At 41.1% G+C, this 20816-nt stretch overlaps 1 protein-coding gene and 1 long non-coding RNA gene across 3 annotated transcripts in view; one reads left to right on the top strand and one right to left on the bottom strand.

Moving 5' to 3' along the window:
* SMYD3 (SET and MYND domain containing 3) overlaps positions 1-20816 on the top strand; it is a 714044-nt gene that overhangs the window by 675806 nt on the left and 17422 nt on the right. For both annotated transcript variants that reach the window (XM_061160208.1, XM_061160209.1), the window contains exon 11: positions 18269-18377. In XM_061160208.1, the coding sequence (XP_061016191.1) occupies positions 18269-18377 (109 nt within the window). The remainder of the gene's footprint in view (positions 1-18268; positions 18378-20816) is intronic.
* Positions 587-19199, bottom strand: LOC133069092 (uncharacterized). Its single transcript, XR_009695775.1, has 3 exons — positions 19169-19199; positions 18962-19057; positions 587-2155 (listed from the first exon to the last, which is right to left on the bottom strand). It is a non-coding gene; the product is annotated as an uncharacterized LOC133069092 (long non-coding RNA).

Raw genomic sequence — 20816 nt, forward strand, 5'->3', positions numbered from 1 at the left:
GGCTGCACAGCTTCGTGACCAGCCAGTGACGCAGGCAGAAGTGTTGCTCGAACAAACTGAACCTATAAGGCTTCCTTCCATCTTCTGCCATGTGTGGGAAGGTTGCATTCAAAGTTGTAGCCAGTTTTCAACCTCCCAAGTTATTTCCAGATTTTCTTGTGGATGTCCAGTTTCTCAGGTACCCAGGTGACACGGAGCGTTTGTCTCAGTCATTCTGTGGCTCATCCAGGCAAGCAGGTTATAGACTTCTGCTTTTCTTACTCTAAGTTCTAGTTATTTTTTTGTTGTTGTTGTTTTGAGAATAAACACTTTTAAATCTGTTCTTTGCTTTTGGTCAATTTATCATGCCCTAAAGTGATGGCTTTTGGCAATTTTGTCCAGCTTCATACTCTTTTTCTTGCAGAAGACACTCTCGGATCCCATTATCTTTACCAAGTTTACTTGCATAAGGTTATTTTAGAATAAAAGTGCTTAAACAGTGCCTGATATGTAGCAAGGACTCTTAACTGTATTTGCTATCATTATCATTATTCTTATTAGTGACAGAGACAACTCTATAGTCATATATCTAATACATATTCATAGTCATCTGTTGTAGTGTTTTTTTGCATGAGAGCCTCTCTCCAGCCTCTTACTTCTAGAAACTCCTTTCCTATATCAACCAGCTGTCTGCAAACTTTCTGTAAAGGGCTGGGCAGTAAATATTTAGGCTTTGCAAGTCATACAGTCCAGTCACCTACTCAATTCTATTGAGTTAGCCTGAAAGTAGCTGTAGACAATATATAAATGAGTAAGTGTGGATGTATGCCAATTAAACAATTTACAAAAACATGGTGCAGGTGGGGTATGGCCTTCGGGCTATAGTTTGCTGACCCCTGCTATTGACTCATAGATTCTACATCTTAGCAATGCCATCTGCTCTGCTCCAACAGGCTATATTTTCTCTTGGAAATCACTGAAAAAGAGAACATCTCTGCTTCTCGGCACACATTCCATCTCCTCCCAAAACCTGTGCTCTGGGAGCCTAAGACTTCTTCAAGAGCTCAGGGCGCTCTTAAAAGAGTGCCTGACATCTGTATGAGCTGATTTCACTTCTGGAATATACATTAACAACACTCTGTTGTTGGATAGCAACACACTGTATTACAGATACAGACACACAACTGGGTTAACCTTACTGATGGCAAGCTGTATTTCATCTTCTATTTAAAACTAGATTGTGCAACTTTTTTTTTGCAACTTTTTATTAGTTGTTCATTTTTATAAATCTAATTTTTTCCTTCAAAACAAAGGAAAGTTATGTATGTACACTTTAAAAACCACAATGTTCCCTTCTTCATTTAGGACTCAGTATTTTGAGATCATTAAATTCATTGTTATTGTTGTTTAGTAGCTGTGTCCGACTCTTTGTGACCCCATGGTCTGCAGCATGCCAGGCTTCCTTGTCCTTCACTATCTCCTGGAGTTTGCTCAGACTCGTGTCTATTGAGTCAGTGATGCCATCCAATCATCTCATCCTCTGCCACCCCCTTCTCCTTTTGCCTCCAATCTTTCCCAGCATCAGGGTCTTTTCCAATGAGTGGCCAAAGCACTGGAGCTTCAGCATCATTCCTTGCAATGAATATTCAATCCTTGCATGATTCCCTTTAGGACTGACTAGTTTGGTCTCCTTGCCATCCAAAAGACTCTCAAGTGTCTTCTCTAGCACCCCAATTCGAAAGCATCAATTGTTCAGCACTCAGCCTTCTTTATGGTCCAAGTCTCACATATGTACATGACTACTGAAAAAACCATAGCTTTGACTATATGCACCTTTGTCAACAAAGTGATGTCTCTGCTTTTTAGTATGCTGTCTAGGTTTGTCATAGCCTTTTTTCCAAGAAGCAAGTGTCTTTTAATTTCACAGCTGCAGTCACAGTCCTCAGTGATTTTGGAGCCCAAGAAAATAAAATCTGCCACTGTTTCCATCGCTTCCCCATCTATTTGCATGAAGTGATGGGCAGTGGTGGTGGTTTAGTTGCTAAGCCATGTCCGACTCTTGTGACCCCATGAACTGTACAGCCTGCCAGGCTCTTCTGTCCATGGGATTCTCCAGGCGATCGACCAGATGCCAATTATAATTAATCTGATTGTTCTTTACACAATGGTTTTATACCTAGAAATTAAAACAGAACATTAATTCAGTTACTTAAGGCTATTAAGTATTTATTAAATTAAATACATATCATTAAATATAATATTTGATATATTAAATATATCAAAGGGTATATAAATTATGGATGAACTATTTAAAGAAATATATATATCCAAGTTCTTTCTGGACATAGAAGGATTTTAGAGTACTTGAATCCTGCTTTCTTTCCTACTGATGTATATGATGTACTTATTATATTTTTTATTTTTACTGTTTTTAACCTCCTAAAATTGTTTTGTCAGTATTTGTACACTTGCCCATATAAGCATTCTTTTTATTCTTCAGTCCTTGAACCTCTGACTTCCCATCTTCACTCACTTCCCTTCCACCGGAAGTATATAGATTTAGAAATTCCTCTAGTTAAGATCTGAGGTGACGAATTCAGGTTTTCTTTGTCCAAAATGTCTTCATTTCATCCTCATTCCTTTTTTTAAAAATTACATCTCAGGTTTTTTTTTTTTTTTTTTAAGTTTTAGGTTCACAGCAAAATTGAGTGGAATATAGTGAGATTTTCCATATACTCCCTATCCCACACATGCATCCCCCATTATCAACATTCCTCATCAGAGTGGGACACTTGTGACAACTGAAAAACCTATGATGACACATCACAGCCACCCAAAGTCCATAGTTTACACTGGGGTTAACTCTTGGTGTTGTACATTTTATGTGTTTGGACAAATGTATATATATGTACATATAAAATGTATATGACATTTTTCCATACTTATGGTGGTATATAGAGTATTTCACTGCCCTGAGAAAACCTCTGTGCTCTACCTATTGATCCCTCTTCACCTCTGAACTCCTGGGAACCATTGATCTTTTTATTGTCTCCATAGTTTTGCCTTTTCCAGAATGTCATACAGTTGGAATGTAGCCCTTTCAGGTTGTTGGTGTGTCAGTTTATACACTTAAGGTTTGCTCCTCCATATCTTTTCTTTTTTTTTTTTTATTTTATTTTATTTTTTTCTTTTTTTATTATTATTATTATTTTTTTTTCCAGTGGGTTTTGTCATACATTGATATGAATCAGCCATGGATTTACATGTATTCCCAATCCCGATCCCCCCTCCCACCTCCCTCTCCACCCGATTCCTCTGGGTCTTCCCAGTGCACCAGGCCGGAGCACTTGTCTCGTGCATCCCACCTGGGCTGGTGATCTGTTTCACCATAGATAGTATACATGCTGTTCTTTTGAAATATCCCACCCTCACATTCTCCCACAAAGTTCAAAAGTCTGTTCTGTATTTCTGTGTCTCTTTTTCTGTTCTGCATATAGGGTTATCGTTATCACCTTTCTAAATTCCATATACATGTGTCAGTATGCTGTAATGTTCTTTATCTTTCTGGCTTACTTCACTCTGTATAATGGGCTCCAGCTTCATCCATCTCATTAGGACTGGTTCAAATGAATTCTTTTTAATGGCTGAGTAATATTCCATGGTGTATATGTACCACAGCTTCCTTATCCATTCATCTGCTGATGGGCATCTAGGTTGCTTCCATGTCCTGACTATTATAAACAGTGCTGCGATGAACATTGGGGTGCACGTGTCTCTTTCAGATCTGGTTTCTCAGTGTGTATGCCCAGAAGTGGGATTGCTGGGTCATATGGCAGTTCTATTTCCAGTTTTTTAAGGAATCTCCACACTGTTTTCCATAGCGGCTGTACTAGTTTGCATTCCCACCAACAGTGTAAGAGGGTTCCCTTTTCTCCACATCCTCTCCAAAATTTATTGCTTGTAGACTTTTGGATAGCAGCCATCCTGACTGGCGTGTAATGGTACCTCATTGTGGTTTTGATTTGCATTTCTCTAATAATGAGTGATGTTGAGCATCTTTTCATGTGTTTGTTAGCCATCTGTATGTCTTCTTTGGAGAAATGTCTGTTTAGTTCTTTGGCCCATTTTTTGATTGGGTCATTTATCTTTCTGGAATTGAGCTTCAGGAGTTGCTTGTATATTTTTGAGATTAATCCTTTGTCTGTTTCTTCATTTGCTATTATTTTCTCCCAATCTGAGGGCTGTCTTTTCACCTTACTTATAGTTTCCTTTGTAGTGCAAAAGCTTTTAAGTTTCATTAGGTCCCATTTGTTTAGTTTTGCTTTTATTTCCAATATTCTGGGAGGTGGGTCATAGAGGATCTTGCTTTGATTTATGTCGGAGAGTGTTTTGCCTATGTTCTCCTCTAGGAGTTTTATAGTTTCTGGTCTTACATTTAGATCTTTAATCCATTTTGAGTTTATTTTTGTGTATGGTGTTAGAAAGTGTTCTAGTTTCATTCTTTTACAAGTGGTTGACCAGTTTTCCCAGCACCACTTGTTAAAGAGGTTGTCTTTTTTCCATTGTATATACTTGCCTCCTTTGTCAAAGATAAGGTGTCCATAGGTTCGTGGATTTATCTCTGGGCTTTCTATTCTGTTCCATTGATCTATATTTCTGTCTTTGTGCCAGTACCATACTGTCTTGATGACTGTGGCTTTGTAGTAGAGTCTGAAGTCAGGCAGGTTGATTCCTCCAGCTCCATTCTTCTTTCTCAAGATTACTTTGGCTATTCGAGGTTTTTTGTATTTCCATACAAATTGTGAAATTCTTTGGTCTAGTTCTGTGAAAAATACCGTTGGTAGCTTGATAGGGATTGCATTGAATCTATAGACTGCTTTGGGTAGAATAGCCATTTTGACAATATTAATTCTTCCAATCCATGAACACGGTATGTTTCTCCATCTGTTTGTGTCCTCTTTGATTTCTTTCATCAGTGTTTTATAGTTTTCTATGTATAGGTCCTTTGTTTCTTTAGGTAGATACACTCCTAAGTATTTTATTCTTTTTGTTGCAATGGTGAATGGTATTGTTTCCTTAATTTCTCTTTCTGTTTTTTCATTGTTAGTATATAGGAATGCAAGGGATTTCTGTGTGTTAATTTTATATCCTGCAACTTTACTATATTCATTGATTAGCTCTAGTAATTTTCTGGTAGAGTCTTTAGGGTTTTCTATGTAGAGGATCATGTCATCTGCAAACAGTGAGAGTTTTACTTCTTCTTTTCCTATCTGGGTTCCTTTTACTTCTTTTTCTGCTCTGATTGCTGTGGCCAGAACTTCCAACACTATGTTGAATAGTAGTGGTGAGAGTGGGCACCCTTGTCTTGTTCCTGATTTCAGGGGAAATGCCTTCAATTTTTCACCATTGAGGGTGATGCTTGCTGTGGGTTTGTCATATATAGCTTTTATTATGTTGAGGTATGTTCCTTCTATTCCTGCTTTTTGGAGAGTTTTAATCATAAATGAGTGTTGAATTTTGTCAAAGGCTTTCTCTGCATCTATTGAGAGAATCATATGGTTTTTATCTTTTAATTTGTTAATGTGGTGTATTACATTAATTGATTTGCGGATATTAAAGAATCCTTGCATTCCTGGGATAAAGCCCACTTGGTCATGGTGTATGATTTTTTTAATATGTTGTTGGATTCTGTTTGCTAGAATTTTGTTAAGGATTTTTGCATCTATGTTCATCAGTGATATTGGCCTGTAGTTTTCTTTTTTTGTGGCATCTTTGTCTGGTTTTGGAATTAGGGTGATGGTGGCCTCATAGAATGAGTTTGGAAGCTTACCTTCTTCTGCAATTTTCTGGAAGAGTTTGAGTAAGATAGGTGTTAGCTCTTCTCTAAATTTTTGGTAGAATTCAGCTGTGAAGCCATCTGGTCCTGGGCTTTTGTTTGCTGGAAGATTTTTGATTACAGTTTCGATTTCCTTGCTTGTGATGGGTCTGTTAAGATCTTCTATTTCTTCCTGGTTCAGTTTTGGAAAGTTATACTTTTCTAAGAATTTGTCCATTTCATCCAAGTTGTCCATTTTATTGGCATAGAGCTGCTGGTAGTAGTCTCTTATGATCCTTTGTATTTCAGTGTTGTCTGTTGTGATCTCTCCATTTTCATTTCTAATTTTGTTAATTTGGTTTTTCTCTCTTTGTTTCTTAATGAGTCTTGCTAATGGTTTGTCAATTTTGTTTATTTTTTCAAAAATCCAGCTTTTAGCTTTGTTGATTTTTGCTATGGTCTCTTTAGTTTCTTTTGCATTTATTTCTGCCCTGATTTTTAAGATTTCTTTCCTTCTGCTAACCCTGGGGTTCTTCATTTCTTCCTTCTCTAATTGCTTTAGGTGTAGAGTTAGGTTATTTAATTGGTTTTTTTCTTGTTTCTTGATGTAAGCCTGTAATGCTATGAACCTTCCCCTTAGCACTGCTTTTACAGTGTCCCATAGGTTTTGGGTTGTTGTGTTTTCATTTTCATTCATTTCTATACATATTTTGATTTCTTTTTTGATTTCTTCTATGATTTGTTGGTTATTCAGAAGCGTGTTATTTAGCCTCCATATGTTTGAAGTTTTAACAATTTTTTCCCTGTAATTGAGATCTAATCTTACTGCACTGTGGTCAGAAAAGATGACTGGAATGATTTCAATTTTTTTGAATTTTCCAAGACCAGATTTATGGCCCAGGATGTGATCTATTCTGGAGAATGTTCCGTGTGCACTTGAGAAAAAGGTGAAGTTGATTGTTTTGGGGTGAAATGTCCTATAGATATCAATTAGGTCTAGCTGGTCCATTGTGTCATTTAAGGTTTGTGTTTCCTTGTTAATTTTCTGTTTAGTTGATCTATCCATAGTTGTGAGTGGGGTATTAAAGTCCCCCACTATTATTGTGTTACTATTAATTTCCTCTTTCATACTCGTTAGCGTTTGCCGTACATATTGCGGTGCTCCTATGTTGGGTGCATATATATTTATAATTGTTATATCTTCTTTTTTGATTGATCCTTTGATCATTATGTAGTGTCCTTCTTTGTCTCTTTTCACTTCCTTTATTTGAAAGTCTATTTTATCTGATATGAGTATTGCGACTCCTGCTTTCTTTTGGTCTCCGTTTGCATGAAATGTTTTTTTCCAGCCCTTCACTTTTAGTCTGTATGTGTCTCTTGTTTTGAGGTGGGTCTCTTGTAGACAGCATATATGGGGGTCTTGTTTTTGTATCCATTCAGCCAATCTTTGTCTTTTGGTTGGGGCATTCAACCCATTTACATTTAGGGTAATTATTGATAGGTGTGGTCCCGTTGCCATTTACTTTGTTGTTTTGGGTTCACGTTTATACAACCTTTCTGCATTTCCTGTCTAGAGAAGATCCTTTAGCATTTGTTGAAGAGCTGGTTTGGTGGTGCTGAATTCTCTCAGCTTTTGCTTATCTGTAAAGCTTTTGAATTCTCCTTCATATCTGAATGAGATCCTTGCTGGATACAGTAATCTAGGTTGTAGGTTATTCTCTTTCATTACTTTCAGTACGTCCTGCCATTCCCTTCTGGCCTGGAGGGTTTCTATTGATAGATCAGCTGTTATCCTTATGTGAATCCCTTTGTGTGTTATTTGTTGTTTTTCCCTTGCTGCTTTTAATATTTGTTCTTTGTGTTTGATCTTTGTTAATTTGATTAATATGTGTCTTGGGGTGTTTTGCCTTGGGTTTATCCTGTTTGGGACTCTCTGGGTTTCTTGGATTTGGGTGGCTATTTCCTTCCCCATTTTAGGGAAGTTTTCAGCTATTATCTCCTCGAGTATTTTCTCATGGCCTTTCTTTTTGTCTTCTTCTTCTGGAACTCCTATGATTCGAATGTTGGGGCGTTTCACAGTGTCCCAGAGGTCCCTGAGGTTGTCCTCATTTCTTTTGATCCTTTTTTCTTTTTTCCTCTCTGCTTCATTTATTTCCACCATTTTATCTTCTACCTCACTTATCCTATCTTCTGCCTCCGTTATTCTACTCTTGGTTCCCTCCAAAGTGTTTTTGATCTCATTCATTGCATTATTCATTTGTAATTGACTCTTTTTTATTTCTTCTAGGTCTTTATTAAACAGTTCTTGAATCTTTTCAATCTTTGTTTCCAGGCTATTTATCTGTAACTCCATTTTGTTTTCAAGATTTTGGATCATTTTTATTATCATTATTCTAAATTCTTTTTCAGGTAGATTCCCTATCTCCTCCTCTTTTGTTTGACTTGGTGGGCATTTTTCATGTTCCTTTACCTGTTGGGTATTTCTTTGCCTTTTCATCTTGTTTAGATTGCTGTGTCTGGAGTGGGCTTTCTGTATTCTGGAGGTCTGTGGTTCCTTTTTGTTGTGGAAGATTAACCCAGTGGGTGGGGTTAGACGATTGGCTTGTCGAGATTTCCTGGTTAGGGAAGCTTGCGTCAGTGTTCTGGTGCGTGGAACTTGATTTCTTCTCTTTGGAGAGCAATGGAGTGCCCAGTAATGAGTTTTGAGATGGGTCTATGTGTTAGGTATGACCTTGGGCAGCCTGTATGTTGATGTTCAGGGCTATGTTCCTGCGTTGCTGGAGAATTTGCGTGGTATGTCTTGCTCTAAAACTTATTGGCTCTTGGGTGGTGGTTGGTTTCAGTGTAGGTATGGAGGCTTTTGGACAGTCACTTATTACTTAAAGTTCCATGTAGTCAGGAGTTTTCTGGTGTTCTCAGGTTTTGGGCTTAAGTCTCCCGCCTCTGGATTTCAGTTTTATTCTTCCTGTAGTCTCAGGACTTCTCCAACTATACAGCCCTGATAAGAAAACTTCTAGGTTAATGGCTAAAAGATTCTCCCCCGTTAGGGACACCCAGAGAGGTTCACAGAGTCACATGAAGAAGAGGAGAGGGAGGAGGGAGATAGAGATGAACAGGAGAAAAAGGGGGACTCAAGAGGAGAGAGACAGATCTACGCAGCTGTCTGTTCCCAGAGTGTTCTCCGTAGCCCAGTCACCTACAAAGATTCACAGAATTGGAATGGGAAGAGAAGGGGAAAGGAGGAAATAGAGGTGTTCTGAGGTAGAAAACAGAGAGTCAAGATTGGGAGAGAATAATCTTCGGTTTAAAAATAGGGCTTCTCTTTTTTTTTTTTGTAAGGTTATAGTGTGTTGAAAATGAAAATTAAGGAGTAGTAGAGGAGTACTAGAGGACTTTAAAAGAAATAAGAGAAAAAGAAAAATAGAAAATAGAAGAGAAAAAGGAAAGAAAAAAAAGAAAAAAAAAAAAAAAAAAAATTTTTTTTTCCCCCTAATTAAAAAATCGTAAAAGTCTATGGAAATGAAAGTTAAGGAGTAATGGGGGAGTAATAGGGGATTTTAAAGGAAAATAAAAGAGAAAAAAGAAAAAAGAAAAAAAAAAAGGAAAAAAAAAGAGAAAAAAGTAAAATTATATCTAGGAGTTTCTCTGGAGCTGTTGCGGTCAGTGTGGGTTCGGCTCAGTTTCAGATAGCTCCTCGTTCCAGCTTACGCTTCTCGATATCTACAGGCTCCTCCGGTGTAGTCAATGTTTCCTAGAGGGATTTTAATCTGTTGCACCAGTCCCTTCTGAAGCGGTTCCCTTTGTTTATTTGGCTTCCGTTTGTCGGTCTCTTCAGAGCCTCATTTCCGCCCTGACACAGGCGGGCGGAGGTGGACTCTTATTCAGGTAGCTAGTTCCGTCGCTCCGCGGGGAGGGGCTGGCGCTTCAGGGAGAGGCTGGCGCTGCGGGGCGGGGCTTGCGCCGCGGGGACGGGCTGGCGCTGCCGGGAGGGGTCGACGCTGCCCTCTCCGTCTGCACCGCTCAGGCTCCCGGCTGTTCTATATGGAGCGCGCCCCGCGCTGCGCGAGGTTCCAGCCCTCGGGTGTTCCACAAAAGCCTGGAGCGAAAAGCTGCGCCTGCTCTCTGTGCCTTCCCCGTCAGAGCGGTCCAGGCAGCGAGGGGCTTGATGGGCGCACTCTCCCCAGGTGTGGCGCGCCCACTCCCTTCCGCGGACCCAGTCTCAGTTTCCTCTGGCGCCAGTCGGGTGCACGCGCCTTCTGCCCTCCGCGTCCACAGCCCCAGTCCCCGCCCGCGCCGGTCGGGTGCCTGCGCCCTGTGTCTCGCCGCGACCTTCCCCTCCCCCCTGCCTCCTGCCTCCGGCGGAGCTGGGCCGGTCCGCAGCCTGCGAGCTCCTCTCTGGACCCTCTCGGTCTCTTTGTTCTGCGAACGGCCGGCAGTGTGTTCGGGCCGGTTAATTTACTCTCTCTCTTTTGGTCTCCCACAGTTCATGTTGGCAACTCACAGAAGCTCCCTCCGATTGTCCTCAGGGCACTCAGGCCCTGACCCTACCCCAAGCAATGCCGCCTATGAGCTCCCGGGACGGATCTCTGTCCTTAGCTCTTTTGTCTCACTTTTTATCTTTTATATTTTGTCCTACCTCTTTTCGAAGACAATGGGCTTCTTTTCTGGGCGCCTGATGACCTCAGCTAGCGATCAGAAGTTGTTTTGCGAAGTTTGCTCTGCGTTCAGTTATTCTTTTGATGAATTTGTAGGAGAGAAAGTGGTCTCCCCGTCCTACTCGTCCGCCATCTTGGCTCCTCCTCCTCCTCCATATCTTTTCATAGCTTGATAGGTCATTTCTTTCTAGCACTGGATAATACTCCATTGTCTGAATGAATCAATAACAGTTTATTTATCCATTCACCTACTGAAGGACACTTCTGTTGCTTCCAACTTTGGGCAATTGTGAACAAAGCTGCTATAAATGTACATGTGTAGGTTTTCGGTTTCAACTCCTTTGGGTAAATACCAAGGAGCACAATTCCTGGATACTGTGGTTTAGTCTGATTAGCATGTGTAGTTTTGTAAGAAACTGTCAATCTCTTCCAAAGTGGCTGCACCGTTTTGCATTCCCACTAGTGATGAATGAAAGCTGCTGTTCTACCTCCTCACCAGCCCCTAGTGTTGTCAGTGCTCTGGGTTTTGGCTGTTCTAACAGATGTATACTGATATGGCATTGTTTTAGTTTGCATTTCCTTGATGACATATAATACGGAACATTTTCATATTTTCATAATCATTAATTGCCATCTGTGTATCCTCTCTGGTAAGATGTCTGTCCAGGTTTTTGACCCATTTTTTAAATGGGGTTTTTGCTTATTATTGGGTTTTGAGAGTACTTAGTATATTTAGGATAACAAGCCTTTATGAGTAGTGTCTTTTGCAAATATTTTCTTCCAGTCTGTGGTTTATCTTCCCATTCTCTTGACATTGTCTTTTACATAGCAGAAGTTTTTTTATTTTAATGAAGTCCAACTTATCAATTATTTCTTTGACTTCCCTGGTGGCTCAGACGTTAAAAGCGTCTGCCTACAATGCGGGATACCTGGGTTTGATACCTGGGTCGGGAAGATCCCCTGGAGAAGGGAATGGCAACCCACTCCAGTACTCTTGCCTGGAAAATCCCATGAATGGAGGAACCTGGTAGGCTACAGTACATGGGGTCGAAAAGAGTCAGACACAACTGAGCGACTTCACTTTCACTTTCATTGTGGCTTTGATGTTGTAACTAAAAGGCACCACCAAACCAAGACTGGTTTTTGAGTGATGGGTGTTAAGATCTGTGCCTTTTTTTTTTTTTTTTGCATATGGACTGCCAGTTGTTCTACAATCATTTCTTGAGGGGGGTAAAAAAGAATACTGTCTTTGCTCCATTGTATAGACTTTGCTTTTTGGTCAAAGATCAGTTGACTGTGTTTATGTGGGTCTTTCTGAGCTCTCTATTCTGTTCCATTGATCTGTTGGGTTGGTCAAAAAGTTCACTGACCAACCCAGTATTTTGTCTTTTCTTTCACAAATACAATACCACACTGTCTTGATTACTGTAGCTTTTACAGTAAGTCTTGAATTTGGGTAGTGTCAGTCCTCCAACTTTGTTCTGTATCAGTATTATACTAGCTATTCTGAATCTTTTGCCTCTCCGTATAAACTTTAGAATGGGTTTGCTGACATCCACAAAATAACTTGCTAGAATTTTATTTGGGATTGCATTGAATCTATAGATCAAAATGGAAAGAACTAACATTTTGACAATACTGACTCTCCCTATCAGTGAACATGGAATATCTTTCCACTTATTCTGATTTTGTTTGTCAGAGTTTTCCAGTTTTTCTTCTATATATTCTGTTATAGATTTATACCTATTTCATTTGTGGGGTGCTAATGTCTCATTCTTTTTGTTAAAGTTCTGTTAAGTTGTAATCAATTCACTCATCATACAACTTACCCAACCCATTTAACAGTATGATTCAGTTTTTTTTTAATTATGTTCAAAGATATGCCATCATTCCTACAGTCAATTCTAGAACATTTTCATCACCTCCAGAAGTATACTTTTCACCTATCCATCTTGATTCTTGAGAAAGATATTTTTAAAGATACAGAATACTAGTCTAGGAATCACTGTATCATTCTACAGGCTTCCACTGTCAGCCTTATTGCATCTCTTTTGAATGTAATCTGTCTCCAATGATTGGCAAAAGGGGAGGCTTCCCTATTAGCTGGGTAGACACTGAACTTGCCCTTTTGACCCACAAGCTCCCAAAAACAGATGAAGCCAGAGATTTCAGCACACCAGTGTAGCAGTAGTCTCACCATTCTCCTTACTTCTCTCTTCATTTAGATTTTGGCCTGATGGTTCTTTACTATCTTGCCAGCACATCATTACTTTAAAAAATATTTTATCTACCACCTTACATTGTTTTCAGTGAGATAATCAATATAGTTTGCTAAATTTGCCATATTACCAGTAAAACAGCATCAGAACAATTTTCATAAGTCTGAACTAACAGGCTCAAGTAAATTAAAATCTAACTTATGAAAACAAGATTTCTACTCAAGGGCTTCTTCTTGGGAACTGATCTGAGAGAGAGATGAGATCTGTGTATTCAGATACTAAGGGGATTTAGAGTATACATCTAGAACTTCAGCGGTGTCTTCTGTTTCCCATGTAAGTGAATAAATAGACCTTATGTAGGACAAATGGAACTTTTCTAATGAAAATCTCATTGCCATTTTTCCCCAAGGATTTAATGACTAAATTATAGTCACCGTATAATTCAGTCATGCTGGCTGGCCCATGGCATCTCCCCACTGTTAGCCACGCTGCCAGTGGACCAGGCAGCACATAAGCAGGTCTGGCAAGGGGATGAGGAAATTTGTGCACAAGTCCAGGGTTAAATTAAACTAATTAAACACACCTAGTTGAAAGTTACAAGTATGGGCAATGTCTTCTCTGTACATTTTTTCAAAAAGCAAGCTAAAACTCAAACTTTTAGGTTCAAAATTGGACATTTAACTCTATGTACATCATAAGCCTTTCCTTAAGGAGGCAGCTTCTGGCTACTCAACCAGTGTCTTCCCAACCTCTCCCAGCCCCACCAGGCTTCTCTTTGCTACACATTCTTTTCTTTCTTTGGTTTTGTTTCCCAATGTTGGGATCTTTTTTTTTAAACAACAACAAAAATGCATCATACTACAAGTAAAGCTACTCTTCCACTATTCCTGGATTGTAGCCCTTTGAGGGGGGCGCTGGGTCACAAATGAAAGTCAAGGATGTTTATTAAGCACTCCTTCTCATCTTTGCTGAGCCCTGAGCTCCAAATTCTGTGTCCCCTTTGAGACTGCGAAAACTTCTGCTAAGTTCTTTAGCCTAGCTGCCTCTCCTTTGAAATCAACAAAGGGAAAAGTAGCAACAAAGGACCACCTACTTGAGAGTCTATTCTTTCTGCCGTTTGATTCATTTAGACTCCAGTCCCTCAGTCATTCTTTGACACCTTCAAACAGTTTTATAAATATTTTGTCTAATGTTTCTTGTTAGCATGGAGTTTGGTCTGAAAAAAACTAATCCATCATTGCGGGAAGGAGAAATTATGCTGAAGAGATTTAAATCAAATCACAGTCATTACATCACTTTATCCATGCGTATTTCAGTTCGTATCTCTGAAAAATGTGGATATTTTCTTACAATGCCATTTCATGTTCACATTTCCTAGACTGACTCAGAAATGTCTTTTTATAGTTCACTTCAGTCTGGAGAAGGAAATGGCAATCCACTCCAATATTCATGCCGGGAAAATCCCATGGACTGAGGAGCCTGGTGGGCTCCAGCCCCATGGGGTCACAAAGAGTTGGACACGACTGAGCCACTTCACTTCACTTCACTTCAGTCACTTAGTCCTGTCCGACTCTTTGCGACCCCATGAATCGCAGCACGCCAGGCCTCCCTGTCCATCACCAATTCCCAGAGTCTACCCAAACCCATGTCCATTGAGCTGGTGACGCCATCCAGCCATCTCATCCTCTGTTGTCCCCTTCTCCTCCTGCCCCCAACCCTTCCCAGCATTAGGGTCTTTTCCAATGAGTCAACTCTTCGCATGAGATGGCCAAAGTACTGGAGTTTCAGCTTCAGCATCAGTCCTTCCAATGAACACCCAGGACTGATCTCCTTTCGGATGGACTGGTTGGATCTCCTCACAGTCCAAGGGACTCTCAAGAGTCTTCTCCAACACCACAGTTCAAAAGCATCAATTCTTCGGTGCTCAGCTTTCTTCACAGTCCAACTCTCACATCCATACATGACCACTGGAAAAACCATAGCCTTGACTAGACGGACCTTTGTTGGCAAAGTAATGTCTCTGCTTTTAAATATGCTATCCAGGTTGGTCATAACTTTTGAGTTAAAATGAAAAAGGTCTACAAATTACCTTTGACTGTTGTATCTCTTAAGTCTCTTTTAATCTAGAGTCTTCTCCTCTGCCACCTTTTTCTTTTCATGCCATGGACCTGCTAAAGATCCTGGGTGACGAAAGTTCTGTAAAACTTCCCATATTTTGAATTTAGCTGGTTGCTTTTATTTGTTCCTCTACCAATTATTTTTCCTGTGAAATGGAATTTTATGGGCTTGATTAAATTTCATTTCTTATTTTTGTCAAGGATCCTTTATAGCTGGTACAAAATCTTACTGTAGTCAGCTCAGACAGCAGGTCATGTCTGGCTGTCCCATGTTAGTGATGCTAAGATTGATGACTGGGTTCAGATGGTAACAACCTTACACATTGTAAAATTTTCCATCATTCTTTGATCTACTGGTTTCATCTAGTGATACATTTTTCATGGATTAGTTATTTCTTCAAGAGTTGCAAAATGCTGATTTTTCTAATTATTAGAATTAGATTTCACATTTATCAGCTAAAATTCATACTAATACATTATAGCTACTTGGTTATGCTAAAATAGTTTATATAGTTAAGCTCTTGTTTTAAATTCAGTAATGCATTTTATATCAGTTCTTCAAAAAAAAAAAAAAGAGTCCTAACAATAAGTGGTTTTTGCTGCCATACAAATGTTAGGACTGCTACCTGTAGTGAAGAAATGTGACTGGTAATTGCATCATGTGGGAAAACTTCAGCAAGACCAACAACATAGGTCCTGCCAACGGGTGTGTGTTTCTCTAGCCCCTTTTAATTTGAGACATTCCAGTTCCCTGACCCGAAGCCTTCTGGGAGAATATGGCAGCAAGATCTTGGTGCTCATGGGTCTTAGTTAAACTAGCATGTGCTGCTGCTTTTCTCTTGCTTGTTTAAACACCTTCCTTCCTATATACTTCTTCACCACAGGAATACCAAGGGCACTTTTTCCTTTCTGGGCCCAGCATCCTGGACCACATGATTGCTAGCACTATACCCACGAAAAGAAAATTCCTAACACCAAACAAGCAGAATCCTGGTTGAATGAAAATTTTGTTATTATACAGTCTGCTTGTGTTTTTGTGGCAGCATTTCGATTTCTGAATCTTGGAGTCAACTCTGACTGCCAGACCTCAGCAGGTCTCCAGGTCCTATCTGATCAGCTGCAGAGCATCTTTCACATCAGCTCCTTCTCTTCTGTTCTCATTGCCACCATCCTGCCTCAGGTCTCTCTGCCTCTAGAGTCTCACCTTCCCATTCAAACCCCTGTTTTAGTCCTTGGGCATCCTTCATTCCTTCTCTGGTTCAGGCCCTCAGCCTGGCCTTGATTCCTGACGGTCCTGTGATTGAAGACCTCTTGCAGGCCTCCTCCCTCCTCACCACTGTCACATGCAGAAAGCTGATGAAAGCCGTGCCCTGGGTAGAGACCTTCTCCCAGCAGGAGTGAGCTTCACCAGTTTTCCTTGGGGTGCTATTCCGGCAAGTAATCATGATGCTTATTCCATATGTCAGCTGGGAGGCCTCCAGAAACAACCAGGCACATGCACAGCACCCCTGCCAGAGCTGCGAGGCTGCTCCGTAAATATTTATGTGGAAGTCCTCCCAGACACTTCCTTATCCTCTCCTGATTAAATTCCACTTCATTTTTTTAATATCTTTAAGCAACCAGAGCAGGTACCTGTCATGGAGTAATTATATGCACCACTTTCTCTGCCACCATAGAACCCAAGATTTTCTTTGCTTTTGCTGACATGACAGACATCCACTTAATAGAATGATTATTAGTATGAAATTACTTTTTGGCCTTTAAATTTAATTATGGTACATTCATAGCAATAAAATAAAGTTCCAAATCCAGGTGTGCTTTTCAAGGAAAGTGTCCAAGGCAATTAAGTACAGGGCAATGGCGTCCTATACTTAAGCCTTTTGTCCGGGGATCTTAAAATCTTTTCCACACAAGTAGATAATGATGTTCATTTTGTAAGGGGGAGAGGTGACGTGACTGATCTCTTGGCAGGCTCAGTAGATGAAGGAAAAGCCAGGACCCAGGTGTCACCTTTGTTTCCCTCCGTCCCCTCCCTTTTTAGTTCTTTAAAAGAAACACAGCCAACATTCTATTAATTTAAATACCTCCCTCTCTTGGGTACTGCTTTCCATTTCTTTAAGAGCCTGAATGAACAAAGTTTCTATATCACATTTCATGTGGGCAAGAGCTGAGGTTCAGGGCTAGGGAATGGTGTACAGATAGTATACTAATTGGAGAACATATGTGTCTCTTGATAAATCCACCTCACAGTAGAGCCTAAATGTGGGTTCTATGGCGTGTTCATAAGTGAAAAGCAGACCAGTGCTTGGCACATGGCAAGCCCCGTGTAACTCATGACTTGGGATTACCTTTTGGAGGCCTATAGGCAAGTACCTGTGGTCTCTGGACAGGCAGCATCTGGAGTACACCTTCAGTCAAGCCACTCAACAGCAAGGATGCATTTCCATTTCCCCCCAGCCAAGACAAGCCTTCCCAGATCCCGGGGAGCCCCGTTAAAGTCCTCCTGTTCCCCTCCTCCCAGGAAACCTTCCCTGATCCCACCAATTGTCTTAACTCTCCTCTTTGTAACTCCTGTGTCATTTTCTCAGTTCATTCCACACAGTTGAACTAACCATTGCTGTGTACTAAGTCATGCTCTATCCTGTGATATTTTTAAACTGTTGTATGAATGTCTGTGTTGTGTCTAATGGGATTATGACCCTCAAGGGAAAAGATCACATATATACAGTGTACTGTCTCCTCCAGCCCTAGGATCGATCTCACTTATACAGCAGGAGCCCAGGAGACTCTCAGGATAGACGATGTAGGAGGAAGAAGAGGCTGAACTGTTCACATTTTGTTGACTCTAATATTAGTAAGTTCTTGTTGAGTCAAGGTGAAATTACACTGGGTCTGAAACACAGTCCTGGGTTTTCATTCTTCAGTCCACTGCAACACTCTCTTCTATTCCGCTGTGTGTGAAAGAGGTCAGGTATGTGTGGAGTTCTTGCATGCAGGACATGGTGCCCAACACAGATGGGGTGTCTGATCCAAAGCTCTGGAGTCCGGTGATGACAGAATGAATACACAGGGGCAGTAAGAAGGGTGGACTGCAACGAATGAGACTCTGCGGCTGAGACTCAGAGGACTTTGTGGTTAAAAGGAGGGTTGTGGGCGTATCATTGATTTACTTAACAATTATATACTGAGAGGCCAGCTTCTGATCCAAGGCTTCCTGGGTGCTGGAGCTTCTCTTAGTGTTTAGTAGAGAGGCATTCCAGTCCTGTCACTTTCCCCTAGTGCAGAAGGCATTCCGGGGAGCAGGGGACCAGCAGTGAGCTTCCTCCCTCAGCATCGTGTTCTCAGGCTGCAAAGCTGGTTCTGCTTAGGGGCTCGTTGACATTCACAGCCAGCGTTCGCTCCCACTTTTGTGTTCTCCTGATGAAACGCTGATTGCATGGGTGAGAGCTACTCACACTGCTTGCCATTTGTTTTCTCTCCCAGGATTTTTTACCCAGGAAACCATCCCGTCAGAGGTGTGCAGATAATGAAAGTTGGCAAACTGCAGTTACACCAAGGCATGTTTCCCCAAGCGATGAAGAATCTGAGGCTGGTGAGTGTGCTGAAATCACATGCAGTTCTTTCTGCCTGTTGGTAGGCCCTTTCCTTGTGATTTCTATCAACTCTATACCAGTGTGCAGACACATGGATTAATACACACACGAATCTGTGCATAAACACATGCCCATAAATGTTAAAAAAAAAAAAAAAACTCATTGGAGTGTTTGCCAATTTCTATCGTATGAACATGCCCACCATCACTGATTTTAAACTACTAATGTCAAATCAACCAGTTCACAAAACTCAGAAAATGTAATAATGAACTCTTACTAACTGGTCTGCACTGACCTCAGACACCGCTGTACCCATCTGTCTCCATGCCTCCCCGCCCTCGGCCCACAGAACAGTCTATATCTGCAGACCCTTGACTGCCTGTCTGGGGACCACCTTCACAGCCTCCTCACCTCCAGCCTCCCTTCCCACCTCCACACACACACATTACAGACAGTATACACTGAGACACTCACCACCGCCCCAGGCATGCTCACACTTAGGGCCTTTCAAAGCTGTCTCCTCCCTGACCTTCTGCAGTCTGCCCCCTCTGTCAGCTGAGCTCTCACCACACAGCACAAATACCTGGTGCCCCTCCCCTCAGGAGGCTGCAAGGTCTCTGTGGCTGTTCTGAAACCAGCTCAGCATCAAGCAAAGTCCCCGGGACTCAGGAAGTATTCACTGTTGGAAGAAGGGAGAGTCAGTACATTCCTTGGAATAAGTGCAAAGCAACCAAGTGGGAGAACTGGGTTCATGTTGGGATGTGATGTAAAGGATGACACCTGTGCTCACCCTCTCAAGGCACCTCCGCTGCCACCAAGGCCCAGGGCTCTCTGCTGTCCTGACCTCTCCACCCTGGCAGAGCTTCCAAAAGCAGAGCTCATGTGCTTCTCTGGTCCAGGCACTGGACTGGTGACTTGTACGGAGAACTGGTGTGTGGAGTTTGGGCAGCACCTTCCCGAGGTCCTCTGGGCCACGATGCCCTTGTCTGCAGAAGAGTGGAGAGACCCAGGGCCTGAAATGGGATCTCTCAGGGAGTGTCTAGGGGCTGGCTGTCCACATTTAGATGAGAAAAATAACAAGTGCCTAAGGGATACTTTCCATGCCATCGTGTTATCCTGCTGCTGGCCTTACAAATAGGTGAGAAGGACAAAGGAGAAAAGGAAAAATACCCAACTGAATGCAGAGTTCCAGAGAATAGCAAGGAGAAAGCCTTCATAAGTGAACAATCCAAAGAAATAGAGGGAAAGACAGGAGATCTCATCAAGAAAATTAGAGACACCAAGGGAACATTTCATGCAAAGATAGTAGGCACAATAAAGGAACCAAACAGCAAGGACCTAACAGAAGCAGAAGATATTCAGAAGAGGCGGCAAGAATACACAGAAGAACTGTACAAAACAGATCTTAATGACAGATAACCATGATGGTGTGATCCCTCACCTACAGCCAGACATCCTCAAGTGTGAAGTCAAGCAGGCCTTAGGAAGCACTACCACAAACAAATGTAGTGGAGATGATAGAATTCCAGTGGAGTTATTTCAAATCCTAAAAGATGATGCTGTTAAAGTGCTTCACTCAATATGTCAGGAAATTTGGAAAATTCAGCTGTGGCCACAGGACTGGAAAAGGTGAGTTTTCATTCCAATCCCAAAGAAGGGAAATGCTAAAGAATGTTCAAACTACCACACAATTGCACTCATTTCAAACAGTATCAAGGTAACACTTAAAATTCTCCAAGCTAGGCTTCAACAGTACATGAACCGAGAACTTCCAGATGTTCAAGTTGGATTTAGAAAAGGCAGAGGAACCACAGATCAAATTGTCAACATCCGTTGGATCATAGAAAAAGCAAGGAAATTCCGAAAAAAACATCTACTTCTGCCTCATTAACTATACCAAAGCCTTTGACTGTGTGGATCACTACAAACTGTGGAAAATTCTTAAAAGAGATGGGAATACCAGACCACCTTACCTGCCTCCTGAGAAACCTGTATGCAGGACAAGAAGCAACAGTTAGAACTGGACACAGAACAATGGACTGTTCCAAAATTAGGAAAGGAGTATGACAAGGCTGTATAATTGTCACCCTGTTGGTTTAACTTCTGTGCAGAATACATCATGTGAAATGGTGGGCTGGATCAAGATTGCAGGGAGAAATATCAATAACCTCAGATATGCAGATAACACCACCCTAATGGCAGAAATCAAAGAGGAACTAAAGAGCTTCTTGATTAAGGTGAAAGAGGAGAGTGAAAAAGCTGGTTTAAATCTCAACATTCAAAAAACTAAGATCATGGCATCCTGTGCCATCACTTCATGGCAAATAGATGGGTAAAAAATGGAAGCAGTGACAGACTTTATTTTCTTGGGCTCCAAAATCACTACAGATTGTAACTGCAGCCACGAAATTAAAAGACACTTGCTCTTTGGAAGAAAA

The sequence above is a fragment of the Dama dama genome, chromosome 14 (assembly GCF_033118175.1).
Source record: "Dama dama isolate Ldn47 chromosome 14, ASM3311817v1, whole genome shotgun sequence".
Taxonomy (NCBI): Eukaryota; Metazoa; Chordata; class Mammalia; order Artiodactyla; family Cervidae; genus Dama; species Dama dama.